The sequence below is a fragment of the Furipterus horrens genome, unplaced genomic scaffold, assembly GCF_987537825.1.
Source record: "Furipterus horrens unplaced genomic scaffold, mFurHor1.1.pri manual_scaffold_2, whole genome shotgun sequence".
Taxonomy (NCBI): Eukaryota; Metazoa; Chordata; class Mammalia; order Chiroptera; family Furipteridae; genus Furipterus; species Furipterus horrens.
The window spans coordinates 192,095,720-192,119,070 of NW_028327172.1; the positions used below are offsets into that span (position 1 = coordinate 192,095,720).

General features: G+C 39.9%; 1 protein-coding gene across 11 annotated transcripts in view; it reads right to left on the reverse strand.

Annotated features, from left to right (window-relative positions):
• LIMCH1 (LIM and calponin homology domains 1) overlaps positions 1-23,351 on the reverse strand; it is a 315,733-nt gene that overhangs the window by 64,681 nt on the left and 227,701 nt on the right. For 4 of the 11 annotated variants that reach the window (XM_090266948.1, XM_090266947.1, XM_090266946.1 and 1 more), the window contains exons 1-3: positions 19,990-20,092; positions 19,403-19,598; positions 13,581-13,833 (exon numbers count right to left, since the gene is read on the reverse strand). In XM_090266948.1, coding sequence (XP_090123074.1) covers positions 13,581-13,833; positions 19,403-19,598; positions 19,990-20,013 — 473 coding nt within the window. In that variant the 5' untranslated portion in view covers positions 20,014-20,092. Of the gene's footprint in view, positions 1-472; positions 800-1,303; positions 1,547-3,966; positions 4,270-12,281; positions 12,552-13,580; positions 13,834-19,402; positions 19,599-19,989; positions 20,114-23,351 lie in introns of those variants that run through there. The other 7 variants (XM_090266945.1, XM_090266943.1, XM_090266944.1 and 4 more) reach the window with 4 other exon arrangements.

Below are 23,351 nucleotides of genomic sequence, written 5' to 3' on the forward strand. Positions count from 1 at the left end.
ACTTAGATGTTCAAATTTTGAACCTACAGTACTGATAACTATTTTTAACTCCCTCTGGGGAATAGCAAAGAGGGAATTGATAGGTAAACCTGATTTTTATCAATACATCTTTAGAAGAAACCCTAGCGATATCATTAAAATATTCCATTGAGTTCATTCAGTATTTCCAACTAATAAAATAGTGCTTAATGCAGCTGAAGGAAAAGGGTCATTTGGCAAGATTCTTGGCATTCCCAGGCTGTGATTCTGGTGACAACAGAATCAAAATGGATGCCTGCCATTTAACTACACACACATGCTCCTCCCCACCCCCAGGGTGCCACACTAACATTACTTTTCCACTAACAAGCAAAAGAGCCCGTTGAAACTACGTATGTCATCTCTGGAGGTTCTTTAATGAGCTTCAGCAAACTCTTTACAAGCAGCAGTGGATCCCATGCAGGTCTCCTTGCATATGGTTGGCGAAAAATACCTGTTGTCATTTTGCAGATTAAGCATTCGGTTCTCCTCTAAGCTGGACGTGGCTGCTGAGGCACGAGACACAGAGTACGTTTGGATCTTGCTGCTATGACTGATGACTTCTACATCCTCCCTAGGCCCAGCCTTGCCAATGCTGAGCCGCTTCCATTTCTGCTGATCTATCTCTGTCACGGGTCCAAAGTGCACAAACTTTTGCCTGGGGCTGGAAGCTTTCTTATAGGCCCTTGCTTTGCGGCTGGCAAAGTCATCCCGGATGGCAGTTTCTGCTTTAATTTCTGGTGAAGGCTCAGGGGCACAGATGTGCACAACATCTTCATCCCTAGTCATAACCAGAAATTAGTTCCAAAGGTTTCTAAGGCAAGTACAAGTCAATAAGAGGTTTTCCTTTTTTATTTTTAAGTACTAGATATATGAAAAAATATTTTTATGGTTAGAGCAGAATTACTTTTCCATTAATCAAAATGGGTAAATAGGACTTCAAAGCATCTATTGCTTTCAAAACATCATTTCCAACATCATAAATAGCGGCATAAGAAAATCTTTGGTATGATGAAATATTACAATTAAAAATTAAGTTTAAATTCATTATAGCAAACAAACCTATCAAAATAACCATTCACAATTAGTTGGTTGAATTAAAGAGGAAGTTTTCTATCCACGTGGCTTGTAACTTTTGTGTAAGTTTCAACTCATGCAGAATATCCTCTGTGTTTTGAGAGGCATTAATTATTTCCAGCATGAAAACAAAAACACTGATAGAAGGATAAGCAGTCAATTCCTTCAAAATTAAACAGCACCACTGCCAGGGGAAAACATGACACACCTCGTCTCTCCTGACACTTTCAGTCTCTCCCACGTCTCCAAGTCAGCTTCTGTTATATTGGAGACGTTGACAAAGCTTGGAGCCTCGCGGTGAGGGGCAAGGCTGCCCTGAATTCTCCGCTGTGCCAGGTCATCCTTGTAAATATCTGGCACCTTCCTGAATCCCTCTTCTGTAGGTTCACTCCCCCGAGCCCGCGTGATACCGGTCACTATTGACTTCACCTCTTCCGTTTGGCCCTGGTTTCTGTCAGTTTGATCCAGGCCCCAACATCATCGGAAAAATAAAGTTCAAGGAAAGGGAGCAGATAAACAGATGGTCAAGCATGGAAATTCAGAGGCTGAATGAAATGATGGAAGTACTTTCCCTTTCTCAAAAAACAGGGAGTCAATTGGAGCCTTGATTACTTTTGCCTATGTTACCTCTTTGACACCGTAATGAGAAGGAAGTTTTTCCACCAGAATACACTCTCTAGTTTAGTTTACGAAGAGAAGCCGGGGCTCACTGAAAGACTATTAAGAACTGTAATGAGATTTTGGTTTGTCAGTAATGATGCCCAATTCCCACACTATTCAAGTTAATATAATGAATTCAAGTTTTCTGATTGAATCCCCGAGCCCTCTTGGAATGTGTTTTACTGTACCAGCAAAATGTTAGTAATGAGCTCTGCATGATCCAAAGTCTAGGATTAGTTTGGAGATGGCTGGAATGTTGTTCACATACTAAAACCTCTCAACCATAAACCCACAAGTGCCAGAAAATACGTTTAAATCAATTCTGACCAGGAAGTTTCAATGTTCGAACTCAGTCTCTGCTTCCTGATAGCATTTGTTAGGTTTGGCTAGTGTCAACTTGAACAAATAGAGTGTATTCTCTTTTCCTTGATCTATAGAGTCAATATTCATATCTTCCTTGTGTTAACAACTGTTTACTTTTAGTGATGCTAAAAGTGATATTTCCAGTTGTTCTCCTAGGAAGTGAACATTTGATGTCTAATGCTGACTATGTTGTAATTTAAACCAAAGCTGTGGCATTGATCTGCATAAACATTAAAAGTCAGTTTCCAACTAAATATGCTTATTGAGAAAGAAAACCCCAAAATTGTACATAAATAGGGCTATTTATTTTCTCAAAATATATCATCCAAGCCAGAAAACCAAGAGGTATTCTTTTGTTACCTGGATGACTTTGTGTAGTCACAGAGTCTATGCAAGTAGGAAGGCTACAGAATTTTCTATTTACTTTTAGTTTGGGGGAGGGGATAAGGAAGGGCATAGCAAAAAGCTACCAAGGAGCCCTCTTTTTTCCATCAGTTCTCTGAGGCTCTCTCGAGAGGTCATGGGCTATTCCAGACCCAGAACTGTGTCCCTCCTTGTAGAGTCAGATGACAACAGACAAATGAAGCTGGAAATATCAGGAATTAAAATTGCATGCAGGAGAAAGGGAAAAAAGGGAGATACAAAAGCTACTCCTTTTCCTAACTCAAGTTGCTGATCCCCATCAATATGCCTGATGCTAGTCAGTTATCCAGAAGCCTTTGTTTCGCTGCAACAACTGATCCCTCCCACAAGGCCCTCCTAGAATGGCTTGTTACAAGGCATGCCAACAAGATCCGCAAAGGCTGAGCCCCTGAGCTATAATGTGTCCTATAAAAAAATCGTGCCAGGTCTTCTGTACTCTAATACCTGTTCTACATCTGGGGATCTTTCAGGGATTTTTTGCCTATTCCTTCCTAAAACAAAAACAAAAACGAACCAAAAAAATCACTAACTACTCAATGACTCTGCCCAAAGAACCACTTTCATTGTGTAATAATACATAGTTGAGATATTTATATTCCTAGTGCAAAAGATTTGCAAATCTCTTAACTGATATACAAAAAGATGGCAGTGAAATACTGAAGATGCAAACTCTAACTGGTTTTGATACAAGCAAAAAATACAGACCAGTCAACTCTACATTATGAAATTCAGCAACCTGACACCTTCAATGAAATCATATCCCTCTAATGATAAAAATCACTTGCCAAATCCAAGTTTACTACAGGTTTTCTTTCCCAAATTAAGAGGATGGGAGAAAAGCTGAAAGAAGGAAACATTTAAAAACAACTTCTATGAACAATAGAGGTGTATTATACGTTTGAGAATCATTTTTAAATGAGAAATACCTATCATCAAATGTGTACGTGATCCTGCTAGCATGAGGGAAGAAAGAGCAAGTCTCAGTTATTTTCCCTTCCAATATTGAAAAGGAGCTAATAGGAGAGAAGGGCCTAGAGCTAAGGAATATCTATGTTTTCTGCATCCTGTGAAAGCACTGGAGCAGCCTTGAGAGGTGGCTGTTCCCTGATAGCAATGGTACATGCCTATTTGTGCCAATAATGCCAGTCTATGACACCAGTGTCTATATGTGGTAATGGGCCCAGATACAGCACAACCAAGTTTATTTGGTGAATTCAACCCTATTTGGGGCGTGATCTTTTTCACTCTCTGCCATTGCATTCAGGGAGATTGAATACCTGGAATTCTACCTCAGAATAAACCACCATTACCAATTATACATAACTGAGGCAGGGAAGAGCGGAATAAGTGGGGAGGGCTAGGATACAAATTGCTTTTACTTAGTTATGTTATCTCTCTCTTACACTCCACACACACAGTGCACACCTTTTATATTCTAGACTTTTCTTTTCCGAGATTCCCTTTGGAAGCTGTTTGCTGCTCTCTGATTTCTCTGCATCTTTTTTCGGGTAAGGCCCATAGAGGAGCTGATTCAATGACACCATTGGCTTGGTCTGGTTCATCCTGGCTTTCCTCGCAGCAAAGTCATCTTTCTCAAGGTCAGGCAGTCGACACGCAACTTCCTCTTCTGACTTGGATGTCTTGCCACGTCGGTGGGTCAGGAAAGGGTTTTCTTTCCGAAGCATAATATCACAAACAGCTTCTTTCTCATCACTTAATTGCTTTTGACTGATAGAGCAAAATTAAATGAAACTCCATATGTGATCAGACCAAAAAATTTTTTTAAATCCCCATCTCCATATAGGCAACTGTGTTGTTAGTGAAAGGTCTTCTCAATATCGTTAGTTTAGATGACATCGGTTTACTATTTTAGTCCAGAGTTGCACCATAGTTAGTGTGGGTTTTAAAATTTTGAATTTAGCCAGCTACTAGCAACACTAAAAATTCATTTAATTTACAGGGTCCACCAGCATCAGAAAAGCAGGGTCCTCCTAAATGGCTCTGAAAGTGACAATCCCAATTCTTTTCAACAAATTTGGAAGAGTAGGAAGCTTTTTACTGTTGTTCACTTTCCGCTCTTGTTCACTCTTCTTTAGCACCTTAGTAATGACCAAATAGGTACTCAATTTGTTTTTGACTGACAGGGCAAAAACCTGAGCTACCAAGACACTGATTTTGGGGAAAGCTAATGAATGCAGCTATGTGATAGCACATCTAGGATATGTACCAGGTTGCAAGGCATAAGGAAGGTCTTTCAGCAGAGCTGAGCTAACCTGAAATGTCTGGAAGTGCTTATGACCATTCACAGGATGGATCGAAGGCACGAGAGGCTACCCTGCCTCACACCCTCCCATCAGCAACCCCTCTCTTCCAACTTCTACCCCCATGACTCTCCATCACCAGCTCTCTGTCATGTGCTGGATGCCAGGGAAGACATTTTCACAGAATGGCTTAATCATTATTACATTGGGTTATTTCTATTTTGAAAAAATATCTTGAGGGTCCCAAACATTAAGTTCTTAAAGAAATGTAGTTTACTGGTAGAGTATCAGGATATTTTCACTTTACTTTGTTTTTTGTTTTTGTTGGAGGTGAGTGTGGTGGAAATACAGTGCATTGTGCCTCGCTGATATTTGTATAAACTCCTCTCCCCTTACTCATATGATCACCTTATTTCTAGGTATTCATACTTGTTAAAAGTTTTTAAAAGTCATTTATTATCATCTCAGTTCATAAAGATGATAAGTAAATAAAATATTTTGATTTCTAAAGAAAGTTCACCTACTTTGTATCCGATTTCTGAGAGAGTATTAAGGGTAAGTTCTTCATCCTCAAAGGACAACTCATCGCAGAAATGAAGACGGGGGGATTAGCCTGGCTCAGAGTAAAATGAGTAGTGAAATGCTGTGTTCTCTGGTCAGCCAGGTGGCCTGCTGTTGGTGCCCTGCCCCACACTGCTCCAGAGGAGGTCATCGTCCTAGGACCACAGCAGGCCCTCACTCCATCTGACTTTTGGAAAATCAAATCATCATTAGCCGTGCCCAGAAAACTCCTTCTCACTGCTGACTATTGTTCTCCATAAAATTTTTAAATGTGCTATTGAGAGGTGGTTGGTGGCACTTTCCTCCCTACATAAATTTATTTCATGAAATATGAAGCCCTGCCCTTGGTGTTGCACACCGGCTCTCAGTGTCCTGCTGGCCCGCCGTGGACTGTGCTCACACTCCTTCCTGCCTCCTCTGCCAATGTGTCGGTCCAGTGCCAACAGGTGCTGGTTGACATGAAAAGCAGTATGGAGACACTTCAAAAAATTAAAAATAGGTCTGCTTTTGACCCAGTGATCCCACTTCTGGGAATATATCAGAAGGAATCCAAAACACTTATTCTAAGGAACATAAGCACCCCTATGTTCATTGCAGCATTATTTACAACAGCCAAGATATGGAAGCAGCCCAATGTCCATCGGTAGAGATGAGTGGATAAAGCAACTACGGGACATTTACAAAATGGAACATTACTCAGCTGTAAAAAAGAAGAAAATTTTACCCTTTGCAACAGCATGGATGGACCTAGAGAATTATGCTAAGTGAAATAAGCCAGTCAGAGGAAGACAAATATTGTATGATTTCACTTATATGTGGAACCTAATGAACAATCTGAACTAACAAGCAAAACAGACACAGACTCATAGATATAGAGCAGGATGACAGCAATTGGGGCAGGGAGGTTAGAGGTTGCAGGGATCAAGCAAGAACAAAAAAGGACTCATGGACAGACAACAGTGATTGCAAGGAGGATGGTGAACATAAGGGGACTATACATGGTAATGGAAAAACTACAATAAAAAGTTTTATTAAAAGGCATTACTTAAAAAGCACATTGATGAAGACAAAGAAAGTAACAGTTATTGAGGGCACACTATGTGCTAAAGTTTCTTCTTAGTGTTAATTCATTAAACCCTAATACTAATCCTGCAATGTTACCATTACTAGCATCCCCATTTTGTAAAGTGAAAACTCAGATCATGTTAAGAAATTTGCCCAAGGTCAAAGCCTCAGAGCACAAGTTAAAATTCAAACCCAGGCCATCTGGCTCCAGAAGTCCTGTCCTTAACCACTGTGCTATTCATTAAACAAATGACCAGGGCAGAAACCGCACTGAAAGCAGAGCATCATACAAAAATTAAGGGATTATCATTACTATGGAAAGAGAAGTATTTTGGTTGCTAAATAAAAGGATCCTGTGAGTTGTGCTTAGAATGGAGCAGTGATTTGCATTGCTGGTTACAGAGAACAATGTTCTGCCAGGATTAATGAAAGTAGAATGCTAGCTAATCATACCTTACCATGCTTGCACAGCACTTTACAGTGTACAAGGGCTTTCACACTCATTATCTCATCTCTGCTGATCCAACTCCAATGCCAGTATGGGAGCAGACCCCTAGCTTGAACCTCTTAAGTCCATGAGTAGCATTCTTTCTATTTCATGGCCAGGGGTCCTGGGTTTCAATCTCCCCCAACTCAGGCAGAATTCTTTGGAATAAAACATATGCAGTTATGCAAATGGCCATGCCAATCTGTGATGCCAATTTCAGCAGAGGGAATCTGGTACCTTTTGCCTCATGTGAGCCCAGCCAGACTACAAATTCCCCGGGGTGTTCCTTTTTAGGCTAAATGCCCAGCATGGCAGGACTCACTTCAAATGATCTCAATTTAGATATGTGGACTTCAAAAAAGGGATGGGGGAGAAAGTTTTCCGTATCACTGGCCACTTAAAGCCAGTCCCTCCCCACTGGCCACAGAGACTGGTTTTCCACTAATTGCTGGAATCCTGTAAATTCAGAGCTTTAAGGTAGACTCAGGGAAAGAAAAAATAATAATAACACTAATTCAGGGCTGGCACTGTTGGTCATGAAGCAATAAATCATATGTACCAGGTAGATATATACAATTGTGTTCACAGGTGTCTAGTTATCAAAATATTTAAGTGACTTTTTATAAGGTGCTTTTCTTTTTCCCCTGAAGGACCTTAAGGGCAGTCTATTGTAAAGCTTCAGTACAATCTACTTTATTTTTCAATAATTACAACTCCCTGAACAGCTAGTACCTGCCAGATTTACTAACTTTCATGATAACAAAATGCAGGATGAGAATTCTGGTACCTACTTTGCAGAGGAAAATGTTGAGATTCTAGCTTCGTACTTCGGTAAATTAAGTCAATTTAAGGGGCAGATTCAGGCTGTCTGGCTTGATATTCATGGGAAGTTTTGGCACTTTAATTTTTTTCTAAGTCATTCATAGATGAGTTGCTTTGGGCAGAAGAGGAGGCCCCGTGGGCACAGCTCACTGCTTCACTTAGAGTGAACACATTTCAACGTGAATGGGAAATGCCAAGCCCTGCCTCCACCCTGGCAACCCTGTCCAGCTTCATCTAAAACAAGTAAGGCTATCTTGGTAGCAGAGATCTTGGGCTCCAAGCAGGTGAGGGTGAAGACAAAGCTCTTGTCTCAAAGTTTCCGAGGCTTATATATTTCAAAGTGAATGAGATAATGCTTTAAACCGAGGAAGAGCTGGCATTTTCTTTCACTCCCTTTGACTTGGCAACACACAAGCAACCAGCTCAGACTGGCAGTCAGTTTGTTCTATTCAAAGAAACTGGGCTCTCCAGAAAAGCCTGTTAGGCCTCCGGGGAATGTCACGGGCAACACCGAAAACATCCCTGTTTCACCCAGAGTCCAAACAGGGCCGCTCCATCCAGAATCACAAAAGTTCCTGCAAGTTATACATCTGCCTGGTTCCTGATCCCCGAGGGTCTGCTCAGCAAGCCAGCAACATGGGCATCTGGTAAGGAGGGACGGAGAGAAACACATGTCTGGCCCTTAGCTGTGTCTGCTCTTCCTCTAAAAACTTTTAAAATGTCTATTGTTCCTCAGAGGTTCTTTCCCCTCTGTAATTAATTACTACGTGGTTGAGAAGATCCACAGACTAGCAGAAAATACTGAGTGCTGAAACATATGAAAACAATTAGAAAAGAAGTACAATCACGTGAAACCTATAATTCAGTTCAGAAAAAGTTTACTTCTCCAATGGGAAACACCAAGTCAGAGAACTCAAATCTCCACAGTATTTTAATTCAGGGGAAGTGAATCTTGGTTCTTATTTTATCCCCTTAAAAACAGAAATCTTGGCTTCTTTAGCAGAGTCTCATATTTGGGAGGTAATTAAGCTAACTGAGTCATAAACTAAAAGAGAAGAAAAAGTGGCTTATATGCTTTTTACTTCAATGGCAACTTTCATAAAGATTAAATTCCACACATTTATTAAGAAGCCCTACTTTCTGTCTCTTGATGCTAAGATACTTCCTAATAGATTGTTTGACAGGAAGCGTGGGACTCCCAGGCTTCTAAACTCATGTGAAAATGGAATACCATGCACCTTTCCTCCTTTTTATATATAGAGTTAAAAATAATATAAGGAGGTGCTTGAGAATACTTGGGAAAGAATGACATCAACAGGAAAAACAGTCTAAAAAGTAAAGTCATGCCTCTACACTCACCCATCTCTACAAACACAGACTTTCCCAGCTAAAAAATGGGAGAAAGAAATAACGTGTGCCCCTTAGTGAGTTCAGATATGCGGTGGCCAGAATTCATCTGGATGGCAAAGACAGGAGACAAAAGTTAAAATGTTTTAAGAGACATCAGCATATTTAAATATTTTATATTCATATTTTCTAGACAACAAGAATCCTTTTCTTCTTCATGATAGGCATCTCATTCAAGTTATTTTCTGCCACCTTAAAAGCAGGATCCCAAATGTGGATCAACTTAGAATGACTCTCAGTTCTGCTGTGGCCTGCCAAAGTAAGTGGCAGAGACACATATGTCAGGCAAGTGGCACGGTATGTATAAAATCTTTATGAGAGCACTAACAGCTGGAAATTGGACTAAGAAATGAATTCTGTGTGTTTGGCGCAGCTGTGTCACACTACTATTGGGGACATTCTCCGGGAATATGTGTAATTTTTCCTGAACCCAACTTTAAATGTTAAAGCGGATGATCTAGGGTGTGATGGCATGAATTGACCTGCAAATCGCCGCTTAATAGACCTAAGTTGGGCAACATATGTAAAAAGTAAGCCAGATAACAGGAAATATGGACAGGAGTAAAAATTACCACGTAAATATAATGTTCATCAATCAGAATTACATTTGTAAATTAACCGTGGTTCTGGTTTGTACACAGAGTCATGTTGTCATAAAAGAGCTCAATGGTTTATTAGAAAATAAAGCTCCCAGTTACTGAGAGGAATTCCCAGACTTTGCCCGAACTCTTCTTTCCCTATGTCACCATGATTCCTGGGCATGCAGAGTTAGCTTAATGTCACTTCCCACTCATCTTTCTGTACTCTTTGGAATACTCTAAAGATGATATGGAGGTTTCTCAAAAAAAAAAAAAAAATTAAAAATAGAACTACCATATGATTCAGGAATCCCAATTCTAGGTATTTTTACAAAAGAATTTAAATCAGGATCCCGAAGAGATATTAGCACTCCCATGCTCACTGCAGCACTATTCACAATGGCCAAGACATGAAAACAACCTAAAGGGCCACTGACAACAGATGAATAAAGAAAGAAAACATGGAATACTATTCAGCCTTTAAAAAGAAGGCAATTCTGTAATCTATGACAGCATGGATGAACCTTGAGGACCTTATGCTAAAATAAATAAGTTAGTCACAGAAGAAAAAATATTATATAATCCATTCATAAGAAGTGCCTAAGAGTCAAATCCATAGAATCAGAGGGTGGAAGGGTCATTACTAGGGGCTGGGGGAGGGGGAAATGGGTAGTTGCTAATCAATGAGCACAGTTGTAGTTAAGCAGGAAGAATAAATTCTAGAGATCTGGTGCATAGCACTGTATCTAGAGTTAACAATACTGAATTGTATGGTTAAAATTTTGTTTAGAAGGGAATTCTCATGCTGAGTGTTCTTATCACAATAAAATAATTTTTTTAAAAAAAGGAATAAAAGTGTCAAAGAATATGAGACAATTTATGGAAGAATAAACCTAAGTGTCCAATACACATAATATGATAGTCAACCATATTAGTAATCATGGAATAATCAATTTTCAAAGACAAGATTTTTTTTTTAAACAAGGGAGTGGCAATTTTTAAAAAGCATAAAACAGAAAAAAATAAAAATGATGGTGTCTTTGGCACATTTTAGCTTAAAGGCTTCATAGATGTTATTAAAATGAAGGTATATGTCAAGGACATTAAGTTTTTAAATAAATCATATTGTCACTTGTATCACTTATGACCTACTTTCACTGGGCCCCCGATTTGAAGACAGAAACAGGACCAGCCTGAAAAATGGTGCATGGGAAGGAGATATTATTCAGTTTTGTGTTCTCAGTATCTAGCCTGCTCTTTCATACAAGTAGATGCTCAAATTATGTGGAAAAAATATGTCTCACAAGGTCTCTGAGACAAAATTTGTTTTTGTGTTTAAGGCTTTTACCACATTACTCTTCCTTATTTCCAAAGCTCAGAGAGCTGCTTTTAACATATGTACGATTTTATGTTAGAGTTTTCTAGAAGCAAATGTATGTTTAGGAATACCATGGACAGGGAAGAAATATCTCCTTGTTTTTCTGATTTGTTTTGTTTTTTTAATCAATGCAAAGTTACTCTAAAATGAAATCTATAGAAATCAGTCCTGGGACTTTCATTTAAGACTTAGACCACAGCAATAACTACATATGGAATTGTACAGAGAAATGGAAAATGTGCCATGACATGTGTGGGAGGCAGACATGGTACTAGGATCACAATCTCTGCATCTGACCATCAGGCCAGCAGTAACCAGCCGGGAGACCTGGATGTCACTTCCTATCACTGATCCTCAGTTTACCCTGCTTGAAAATGGGTATGTTGCCTGTCTCAGAATTAAATGGAACAGCAAGTGGCAGAGGAATTTCGACTGTCAAACTCCAATTTGTCCAATAAGTTTTGGTCTCACTATTATTTGTTAGGATCTTTGTGGTTATTATATGAGAAAAATTAACCAGCTTCTCAAACACACCACCTAAAACTGTAAAACTATAATTTTCTGTGCCTTTGATTGCTGAAAGTCTCCATCTCACTTGTAATATGAAGCCATCAGCACTGTATACTAGTGCCTTTGTTACAATTAAGAGAAGTAATTACTCCATTCTTTGTTTTTGAATCAACATGCCTTAGAAAAGGAGTCAAATAAACCCAGTCTTTCTTGCTGCTCCCTTGGGACAAAGGAAGTAAGTGGATTTTTGTAAGCCAGCCACTCTTTCTAAAGAGAGTGCTCCCCATTTCAAAGGAATTATTTTCTAGTGATGTGTAAAGGAAGATAAGAGCCATTTAGGAGTAGTGTGAAAATCAACAGGCCATAAACCATTGAAAAATAAAATGTTATTGCTAGGTAAATCCAGCCCACAAATGACTGACCACAATTCTTGACTAGGACAAGGTCTAATCAAGCAGCAAGAAGCTTACACTTTGCCTTCATTTAAAGTAACCAACAACGTAAGCAGAGACTATTCGCTATTTCCAGTTGCTCCAAGTAGGGAATAGTGATGCAATGAAAAGCGAAAAGCAGGGAGTAGGGAAAGGATGGAAACTCCAACACTCCAGACAGATTCCAACCCCAGGCATGCACAAAGCCAGCCAGACCAGCCCTTGGCCTGCAGAGCTAACCTGGCAAAGCGCTGTGCTGCTGGCATGACCTTGATCCCAGCTTGCTCTAGCCTTCTGCGCTTTTGGATTTCAGCAGCATCTTTTTCTTCCGACTTGGGAGCTGTTGCTACCGCAGCCCCCTCTGCAGGAGGCTGCTCCTTACCACTGCCAGTGGGTAATTCTAACCCACCATCAGAAGGCTTCCCATCAGGATCCATCTGGCCAGCTGGTTCCTTCTCTTCACAAGGAGACCCCGCTTCACTTCCCTCTTCCTCTATTGTTTCAGGATAGCTAGTGAGTTGGACAATATGGTTTACCAAACTAATAGACTGGCCTGGGGAGTAGACCACATGTCATCATCTGGTCATTCTGGTATTAATTTCCACTTTTTAAAGAAGTTATAGCATGCAATATGATCCTGGCAATGTAACAAAAATTAAATGTAGTCATTTGTTAATTAACACAACGCATCATAATCTCAACATTGATTAAGAGCTATTTCAAAATTGATATTGAAGGGCAAATACCATTATTTGTTCAATAATTAAAACTTCTAATAAAATGCTTGTTCAATGGAAAACCATAGATAATAAAGGTAGACTATTAGAAATAACCATGCAATGATCAGAGGGTTTTTGGTGAAAGTATTAGACTGGACTATGAGTTTCTCTTATTGGACTATAAGGTTCCTGAAGGCAGGGACTCTATCTTATTTACTATTGGGTCCCCAATTCCTAAAAGACAGCACCTACTATGTAGTAGATGCTCAATAAATACTTGCTGAGTAAGTGAAAGAAGAAAAACATAATCAGAGATTAGGAAAAACACTTTAACGGGAGAAGCACTCCAATGTATCTTTCATTGAGTAGGAGATTCTACATGTCATTCTGAAGCATGTTCCTTGCTTCCCTTACATACTTGAGCTTGTGCCTAGATAAGCATGCATCTCAATAAAAAATGTCTTTTTGCATAAAGACAAGTCTTTCTGCACCGAATCTAACAGGAGTGGGAGTCAGGCAGTCTCCACGGAAGGACATGGATAACGAATCTGTTCTCGACGTTTTGTCAACAGGACTGGTTTTTTAAAAAATCTGCTGGTTAGATAAGTATTTGTTGAATACCTACTGTATGCCAAGCACTGTCCTAGGTGGCTTCATAAAGCTGGTACTCCAGCACCACAATCACTCTCCAAAGATCCGTCCTGCCCACTCCATTTGTAATCTTACACCCAAGTTCTGAAACAGTCATTTGAGCTAATTCGTGCCCAGGAGCTGTAGATGCTCCACCACTGGTGCTCGCGTCAGGACAGGAGGGCCTTACCTGAAGGGCCTCTCCCCTCCCAGCGGGGAGGTGGCGGTGCTCCAGCTCTTCCGATATTCCTCTCGCTCTGCTTTCTTCTTTCTCAGAGGAGCAGGGACATAGGCTGTCTGATTGCTTTTGTTCGGGAGGTACTGGTTAAAAGGCACTGCTGATTTCGGCTCACCATGAGAAGTCCGCCTTGCAGACATGTCATCCTTCTTCACATCAGGCAGCTTCCGATGTGGCAAGTCAGACTCAGAGTCACTTCCTCTCCCTGGGGAAGAGAGGCCGGGTGCTGAGCAGTGTGCCGGGCTAGCAGAAAAGTTCCCAAAGGCAAGTATGCAGTATTAGGGATGTGGTTAAATCTGTGGGCTCTGGGGATTCCTTCCTTCAATTATTCACTTAACAAATCTAAAGTATCAGTCTAAATTAGCCTACTCTGGGAAGAGCTCTCAACTTTAATCAGTAAAAAAACACCCTTCAAATTAAAAAAAAAGGGGGGGTGTAAAGAAACAGACTTACAGATACAGAGATCAGACTGACAGCTGTCAGGGGTGAGGGGGGTTAGGGCGCTAGTAAAAAAGGTGAAGAGATTAAACGACAACAACAAAAAAACCCAAAAACTCATGGACACAGACAGCAGTATGGTGATGACCACAGGGAAAGGGTGGTGGGAGCAGGTAGAAGAGATGTAAAGAGGGGATGATTAGTGATGGAAGGAGACTTGACTTTGGGTGGTTAACACACAATACAATATACAGATGATGTAGTAGAGTATTATACACTTGAAACCTATATAATTTTATTAACCAATGTCACCCCAATAAATTATTGAATTTAAATAATTATTGAAATTTTTAAAAAATAGAGGTAAGCCCAGCTGTATCTGAAACTTGCAATGAGCAACACATGTGCAATAGCACTATACGTCTGATCAGAGATTCTGCAACTCTCAAAAGAAAAAAGAAACTTAACCAATGGAATTTTATTGAGCACCTGTTGTTCCACATCTTATACTGTGCTAGATATTGACAAATAAAAATTATAAAGCATTTGTCTTTGCAGTACCTTTAAGCAACCCATGAAACACCTGGAGAATATTAGTTACAATGTAGGAAAATATAGGAATTCAGAAAAGTGGCCGATTTGGATTATAACCAAGGGTTTACCTTCCCGGAAATGATCTGAGTTATAATAAATGCATATTCCTCTATATCAGAGCCTTTCTTGGTACCCATTGCTAGAGGAAATCTGTGTGTGTGTATGTGTGTGAACCTTATGGCCTGATGACCTATTCTTTTCCTTTGCACATTTTACTTTCTATCCTGCATTTTGCAAACAGGGCTTTATATTATTCACAGTACTTATTACAGCATCTTTGCACCCAGTGGGTATCCTCAAACTGTCCTATAAATAATATAATTGTTTTGGCTTAAAGAGTGTTTTAGACAAGGTGAAGGAATTCAATGTTGCCAATATCAGTCTTTTGTTGGGAAAGAGCCTGCATAATTAATTATATTGTACCCTTATTTCCTGAGTCTCCTATCACTAGATTTCTAACATCCATAGAGTAAAGCTGTCGTTAAAACAAATACAACCTGCCCTGGCTGGTGTGTCTCAGTGGATTGAGCACTGGCCTGCAAACTAGAGAGGGTTGTCAGTTTGATTCCCAGTCAGGGCACATGCCTGTGTTGCGGGCCAGGTCCCCAGTTGAGGGTTCATGAGGGGCAACCACACACTGATGTACCCCCCTTCTCTCTCCTTTTCCCTCTCTCAATAAATAAAATATATTTTTTCAAAAAAATAGACTATTTATAGATAACTGCCATTTTCATGCTGGTTGAAAACTCTTAATCAATGAGAGCATTAAGAGGCCATTCCATTTCAAATAGAAAATTTCCTATTTATACTTGTGAAGAGAGCCTTAAACCACGAGTCAAAAGATATGGCGGCCTAGCACAGTGGGTGGCGGGTACAGGGTGTTTAGTCAGATCCCCTTCATGTTGTGCTCTGCCACTCACTGGTAAAGTGAAGATAACAGTACCATCTACTTCATAGGGCTGTTGGGAGGATCAGACACATGTGAAATTATTGGTACTGTACTTGGCCCACAGCAAGGGCTTAATAAATGCTGACTGCTCATTATGTCCTAATAGTTCTGGATTTGTCAATAATGAGCTGTGGGCTCCTTGCTTGTCTCTAATACATTTGACTGTCCTTTTCTGTAAAACAGAAATGAAATGATTTGCCCTGGAGATGAAATGATTTAATGGCTTTTAAAAGATTATAAAAGTTAGCCCTGGCTGGTGTGGCTCAAGGGCTGGAGTGCTGGCCTGTGAACTAGAAGGTTGCCGGTTTGATTTCCGGTCAGGGCTCATGCCTGGGTTGTGGGCCAGGTCCCCAGCTGGGGACTTGCGAGATTCACACATTGATGTTTCTCTCTCTTTTCCCCTCCCTTCCCTTTCCTACATACATACATACATACATACATACATAAATAAATAAATAATCTATCTTTAAAAAAGACTGTAAAAGTCAAAAGCATTGACCTAAACAAGTTGTTCATTGTTGCAGATAAAATATTCAGTTTATTAATTATTCATGCCACATGCTTTCAAGTCTCCCTTCTGAAGCTTTGACTCTTTGATTACTTGTTAGTTTTTAATTTGTAACTTAGCCCCCTTCCTATCCTGTCTTTTATCAAATACTGCAGACTTGTTTCATTGTCATAATAAAATGTTTAGAGCCCTGTGAAGTGCTTTATAAGCAAATATCTTGCTAAGCTCTTAGATTTGTTTCCCTATTTAATATTATCCCTGTTTTATAAAGGTGGAAACAGAGGCTCAGAGGAGACAAGAGAGCCCCCTCTCTGATGCTGGTTAGGAGCAGGGAGGGACTCCAACCTCTGCTTTTCGGACTCTCAGCTCAGAGTATCTTCCATTGGGATATACTTCTCTTGGAAAAATGTCCTCTGCTTGAAACAGCTGACTACGGGACACACTGCACTTTGTTGAATAAATAAATGAAAGAAAATTATTATTCAATCAACTATGAAGGCTTAGTAATAGGTTAGAACTGTCTCAATTCTAAAACCCTATAATCTATGAACCTTATGTACAATATCTAAAAAATGTATGTTATCTGTAATATACTGAGTGAAAGTCTCAAAATAAGTTGTTTAACACATAAAGATATCACCTTTTTATTTATTAAAAATTTAAAATTTTTTTATCAAAGTCTGATCCTTCTTTTCCATGGGGCTACTTTCTCTTCCTAATAGCAAATGGGGGGGGGGTCTTTCTTTCTGTTGCATATCTTTGCCATACACACCCCTAACCCTCTTTAATCTTCTAGCACTAAATTCCTCTCATTTCTTATTTCTCTCCCATAACTCATCTTTTATATAAATGATAAGAGTATTCATTTAACAAAATGCATCATATTCATAAAATGTGTTCTTAATCTTAAAGGTAACTGAGTGGAAGCATTTGCATTTCCTCCTCAATGTAGCTCATTAAATGGCCTCAGGAGAAATGCTAGTGAAGGTAAGGGACGAATTGGCACCTATCTAGCAAGACAGATTGTCTGAATGGCCCCTGGGGACCCACAGCATCCCTACCAGATAGCTCTTGTGTCTAGCCCATAGAATCATGGCACCTCTACTGAGTGTGTCTCTTGATTGTCCTTATTGAAAGGGTCAGTGGGCCTCAATAATAATAAAACAAAAGTTCTCTATATTGACTCAATGTGGAGTTGGAGAATTTTATAGTTAGACTTTCCTTAATTGATTATGAGTCCTAGGAAATAAATTTGCAAGACTTAAAAATTTTTTCTTCTAAATTTGCAAGTGTTTATTAAGACTAGCAATCTTCTTGATTAGCATCACTTAAAAAATACCATAAACTCTAAGGCAATATAACATCTACTTGGATAAAATTATACTAATTTTTTTAAGCACATAAAAATGTATTGCTTTTCTTTAAAAACCTCATTAGGTCTTGATTAGTTTATAAGAACATGAGCCTGAAGGTATCAGGCTGATTGGCGAAATCTGTGTGTAAGATGCTCTTTCATGAATGGTGTTTTGTGTAGCTCAATTTCATGTCAGTCTTTAGGATGGGAAAAAGCCATTTATAAAAAGACGCGAGCTTATCAATCTTAATTGTTGCAAACTAAATTGTGCCTCTACACAACTACAATATTAGTAATCACTATCTCGAATCCCTTCAAGATGTGGCTCTTTATAAACTCTGAACCCCTAGAAGCTGGTGACAGAATAAATAAAAGATCTACATACTGGTTATAAAGAACCAAGATGAGAAAAATAATAACTTTTTTTAAACAATCATAAAAATATGGATAAAACAGTTCAGCTAAGATAGGTTTTGTAAAAGTAAATCTACCTTTTAGTTATGTTAAAGCTCAATGAGATCATGCTCCTGGTACTGCAGCTTCTAAAACTGTAGGTGCTACTTGAGGTCATATGAAATTCTAGAAATCTTTTCACGCACCTTACAATGCACCATGGAATTCTTTAGGAGTCACATACTATGTGGCCCTGAGGCTAATCTATTTGTTGGGCAGTTCAAGTACTAAACAAAAGCATTAGTTCAGACATTCTAGAATTTAAAAAATCTATTAGGTAAACAAAGAAATGTGGGTAAATTAAGCTTAAGAGTATAGGATTTGGATTCACAGTTCTAGAGGCTAATGTTACACTACTACTGATAGTAATTTTTGTCATCTTCCAATGTTAGGATGGCTACTTAACCTCTCTCAGATAGGAAGGACTATCTTACGGCCCTGTGGGGGGACTATGTGAGATACTATGTGAGTATCTCATAAACTGTGCCAAGGACTAAATGAGATACTAGCAGTTGAGTAATTAGCTCAGAACCTGGACACACTAAATACCCACATATTTTAGTAACACAGAATTTTATAACTGAAAGGCATCTTTTAGCTATCAAAGATAATGTTCACCTTGGAGAGTAGGCTTAAATCTCTAGAAGCATTAGCATCAAGAGATACATTAAAAAAATACAAACAAAAAATTCCCCACAAGCCTTACTGTCTTTCTGCAAGTTTATACAGGCAGAACCAAGCCATGGCCCCTTCTAAAACATACAAAAGTGCAAGATACTAAGGTAAATAGATTTTGGATAATATGCATTAAGTTGATATCAGGCTGCATGACCATCCATTTTTATAAAGAAAGATGATCATTCCTTACAGGGAATATAAAATCCACAGGATTTAAATCAAACCCAGCCTCAGAACAGGCAGTTTGGGTTCAGAACAGGCAGTTTGGGTTGTCTCCTGTCCATTAACGGCCACCTGCATTGCTCTTGTTGACAGTTGGGTGTCATACCTATCAAACGCTGCCAAAGTTGTGACAATTAAAGCTTCACAATTCCAGGCTTCAGAACTTTCCTCAGTGTGTGCAGTATGTTTCCAGTCTGCTACAAGTCAATCCATTTTCTCTTACACAGTGTGGCACTCACTCAAACCCTTCCCTTCCTCATACCCGGAAGATATAAACCTCTGGCCCACTTTATGAGCTAATGGTCTGCACAGCGTCTTGATTCACTGAGACCCGGGGAGAAATGATGTCACACATTTTCCAACCGAAGATATACTCACTGAGGCAATGTTCAAACGAACTGCTGGCAAAGCCAACCAAAATTCTAAGGACTGCGAAAAACAACATTAAAAGACTTTTCTTCTACAAGTTTAGAGTTACCGGGTTCCGCCTTCCCAGTGCCAGTCCCTCTGCTGGTCACAAGGCAGCCCTTGTTCATGTTTAATTCTAAGATGTGCAATTTATGAAGGCTCCAACCTACCATCGCTGCTTCCCCTGAGCACTACATCTGGCGAAGGTGTCTGCCGGGAGCGGGAGCCAAAGGAGTCCAGGCTGTCGAAGGAATCATCTCTGCCGTGGCGAGGGGGAGACAGGGAGTCACTGCGCTCAGAGTCCCAGCAGTCGATGTAACCGCTGTCTCGGATACTACGCTTAGGACTCTCAATGTCATCGGTCTCCTGTCCAAAAATAAAATAAAATTACAGACATTACATACAGCAACAGATGCTGAGCCTTCAATCTCAGGAAAATCAGTCTTCCATGGTCTCCTGAAAACCCTGCATCTAGCACCAGTATGGACAGGTTATAGCAACCAGTTATTGAATGGATTATCATCTACAAGCCAATATTTTTCTCCAACCCTCCCCTGCTGCAACTTTCCCAATCAGAAAATCACACACTTCAAGAAAAAAAAAACAAAACAACTCCCAGGAACTTCTACTCCACAATGTTAAAAGAAAGAAAAAAGGAAGGAAGAATAGAAGAGCATAGTTTGGATTCACAAGAATACAATGATAGATGGGGGGGGGGGGAGGAAGAAAGAAAGAAAGAGAAAACTAAAACCTTAACCTTGACCCGCCTTTCGGAATCCATAACTGCATGTCTGTTCTGGGACGGAGCCCTGAGTTTAGCAGTGCAACTGCTCCTGTTTATGCGATCTGGCAAATGCACCCAGCATTTGTTGTTGCAACAGAATCAGATCCGTAAAATCCTGGAGCAGCGGGCTTCCATCTCCTGCTACCTTGAAGGGAAATTCCTGCTCTGAAAGGGAGCTGTCTTTCTGAGGCAAAAAGTTAAAAAAAAAAAAAAAAAAGCAATGAAAAATATGCAAAAAGCTTTTCCTGATGCCTCAGAAGAATCCAGGCATGCTCTCACTCTCAGCCAGCTCCTGGCGCTGGGGGAGCTGAAAGCACTTGTGGCTGACCCACATGTTCAGAGCAGTGAGAACAATGGCTGTCTTTGACAGCCTGTGATTATAAATTCTTTTCAGCGCAAGCAGCACATACTAAAACACTGAAATTCCAGCAGGAGAAAGGTCAGTCAAAGCCATCCTCACCCTCGTATTATAATAAAAGCCTTGTTCCCGCCAGTGTCTTAGCATTAATTACAATAGTCCAGGCTGACGAAAACAAAAATAACTCTGGTCACTCAAAGATAAACCTCAATTTAATCTCCCCCAGACGGTTGTTTAAAATTGGGGCTGTGGATGACATTGTTCTCATCTGCAGAGACTGGAATGTCACACTGTGGATTTCCTGGGATGCTCAGGAAAGTCCACTCCATGTTCCCAAGGAAAGAAAAAAATCCTTCATAGTCGAGATGTTGGAAACTGTCGATCTCTACTGGCTAACATGCCCAAGGGAGGCAATGCCTTTGTAGGAAGCGCCTTCGCCGGCTGCTTTTATCAATTATATCCAGATCCTGTGACAGAATCCCCAGTGGGAGGCACTCAGAGGGGACAGAGTGGCTGTAATTCACAAGGCACACACAGGTTTTGCATCCAGAGAAGGGAAGGGAGAGATGAGAAGGGCAGGGCCAGGGTTGAGATGAGAGGGGCATCCTGCAGCCTCCACCCGAGGACCTGATTCGTGCCCCTGAAGAACAGTTTGTCAAATAGCCTGGCTGAGCACAGCCCACACATGTCTCCAGGGGAGGGCAGAAATTCCAGTTATGGAAATTAAGGTAGTTTACTCGTGGGTCAGAAGTTAACCAGGACTTGAACCAATGTCGGTCCTGGAAAAAGAAGAACTCATGACTTTTTCAGTACAGATCTAAATTGGATATGGTTTCATATTTAACTTGTCCAGAAAGGCAAATAATTATCTTGGATTATTTATCCAAATTATAAGCCAAATGCTTAAAAATGAACATAATTTTTATTGAATACTTACTATATGTCTGGAGCTATGCCTGATGCTTTTTATATGATTTATTATTTAATTCTCACACCCTCCCACCCCAGTGATATGGTTAAATTGTCCCCATTTTAAAGAAGAGAAAAGTAAGAGTCAGAGAGAAGCAGTAACCTGAACAAGGTCACACAGTAAGCACCAAAACTGTAATCCCAACATAGGCCCCTGCTTTTAAATACCAATGTAAAACCTAATAACGTTTGATCAACTGTGGTGTAGTTATAGCTGCCGCCATCAGCATCATCACCTCTTCCAATGAGCAGACACTGCCTCCTTACTCTGTGGATGATGCTAGCCTGGATAATGTCCCTTCACTAAATGCTGTTTATGCCCAGATCACCAAACTATAAATATTACAAAGGAGACACAGTTTGGGGCAATTTAGAGTAGATTAACAGCCTGTCTTGGAAGCCTGGCTGACTGGGTTTAAATCCTGGCTCCACCCCTTGTCAGCTGTATGACCTTGGCGAAGTTATGCTACCTTGTCCACTCTCAGTCCTCTCATCTTTAAAATGGAGCTAATAGTAACATCTATTTCACAGGATTGCTGGGAAGGTTAAGTGTTACTCCATGGAAAGCATTCAGAAAAATGCCTGACCTATGGTGAGTGCTCAAAGTGTTAGCTATGGTTATATTACTACTATGTAGTCATCTGTGTATGTAAATAGCAATATATAAATCACACAAAATTCATAAATATAGTTTAAAACACAACCTTATAGGTACATTGAAGCTCTTCTATCTCCATCTTCATTTATATCCCATATCTAGATGCTTTAACGCAATTTCCCAATAGGGCGGGCAGACACTTAGGTAGCTGAGCCAGTAGTTACATCTAGAAATGACAAATTTTACAGGCTGCTTTGGGCAGCAGCATGAAGGTCCAAATGTTTCCCCCATTCCTAGTCTACAAACCGTAGGAGAAGAGAAAGGAAGAAAAAGTCGACATGGTTCTTGGAACTTCAGCTCTTTCTCACAGCTAGTTATGGGAAAGAAAAACAGGAAGGCTGCCCTGTTCGTGATTGCATAGAGAGCCAAGAATAAAACCTTGGATCAAGTGAGAGCTGAAAGCTGAATGGTATGGCCAGCTTGAAAAGTGAAAACGAGGCCACCCATGGCCAACCTTGACCATGCCGGTCCCATGAAACCTCGAGGTGAAGCAAGAAACTGGTTCTTAGGCAGAAATAAAAATGCAGATATAGGTAGATGGACGATCATACTGGATTCTGTCAAGTCACCTGGAGTTAAGCTTCGCCGACAGGGTAAAAGATATAAAGCAACACAAAGGCTAGTATGGTTTAAATTCTTCTTTCTTGGGGTCTAGTTATGTCACCTATCTTTTCACCTAGGAGCCCAGCAGCTCTTCTACAGAGAGCACTCCAGGGAAGGAAGATAAGACTCCAATCTGATGTATGTCCCATTTGTTTATTATTTCTTTTGGACTCCTTTGTCTAAGGTGATATATCAGAAAAAATTATTGCTATAAAAAATGTCAGAGATTTTACTGCCTATGTTTTCTTCTAGGTTTTTTATGGTTTTTGGGTCTAACATTTAAGTCTTTAATCCATTTTGCATCTATTCTTGTTTATGGGGTAAGAAGGTGGTCTAGTTTCATTATTTTTGTACACATCTGTCCAATTTTCCCAAGTTATTGAATAGACTATCTTTACCCCCACTGTATGTTTCTGCCTCCTCTGTCAAATATTAATTGACTGTAGGGGTGTGAGTTTATTTCTGGGCACTCTGTCCTGTTCCATTGATCTATATGTCTGTTTTTATGCCAGTACCATGCTGTTTTAATTACAATGGCCTTGTAGTCTAATTTGATATCAGGTAGCATGATTTCTCCAACTTTATTCTTTCTCAAAAGTTTTTGCACAGCAAAGGAAACCATCAACAAAATGAAAAAACAATCTACTGAATGGGAGAACATATTTGCCAATACATCTGATAAGGGCTTGATATCCAAAATTTATAAAAAACTTACAAAAACTGAACACCAAAAAAGCCCCAAACAAT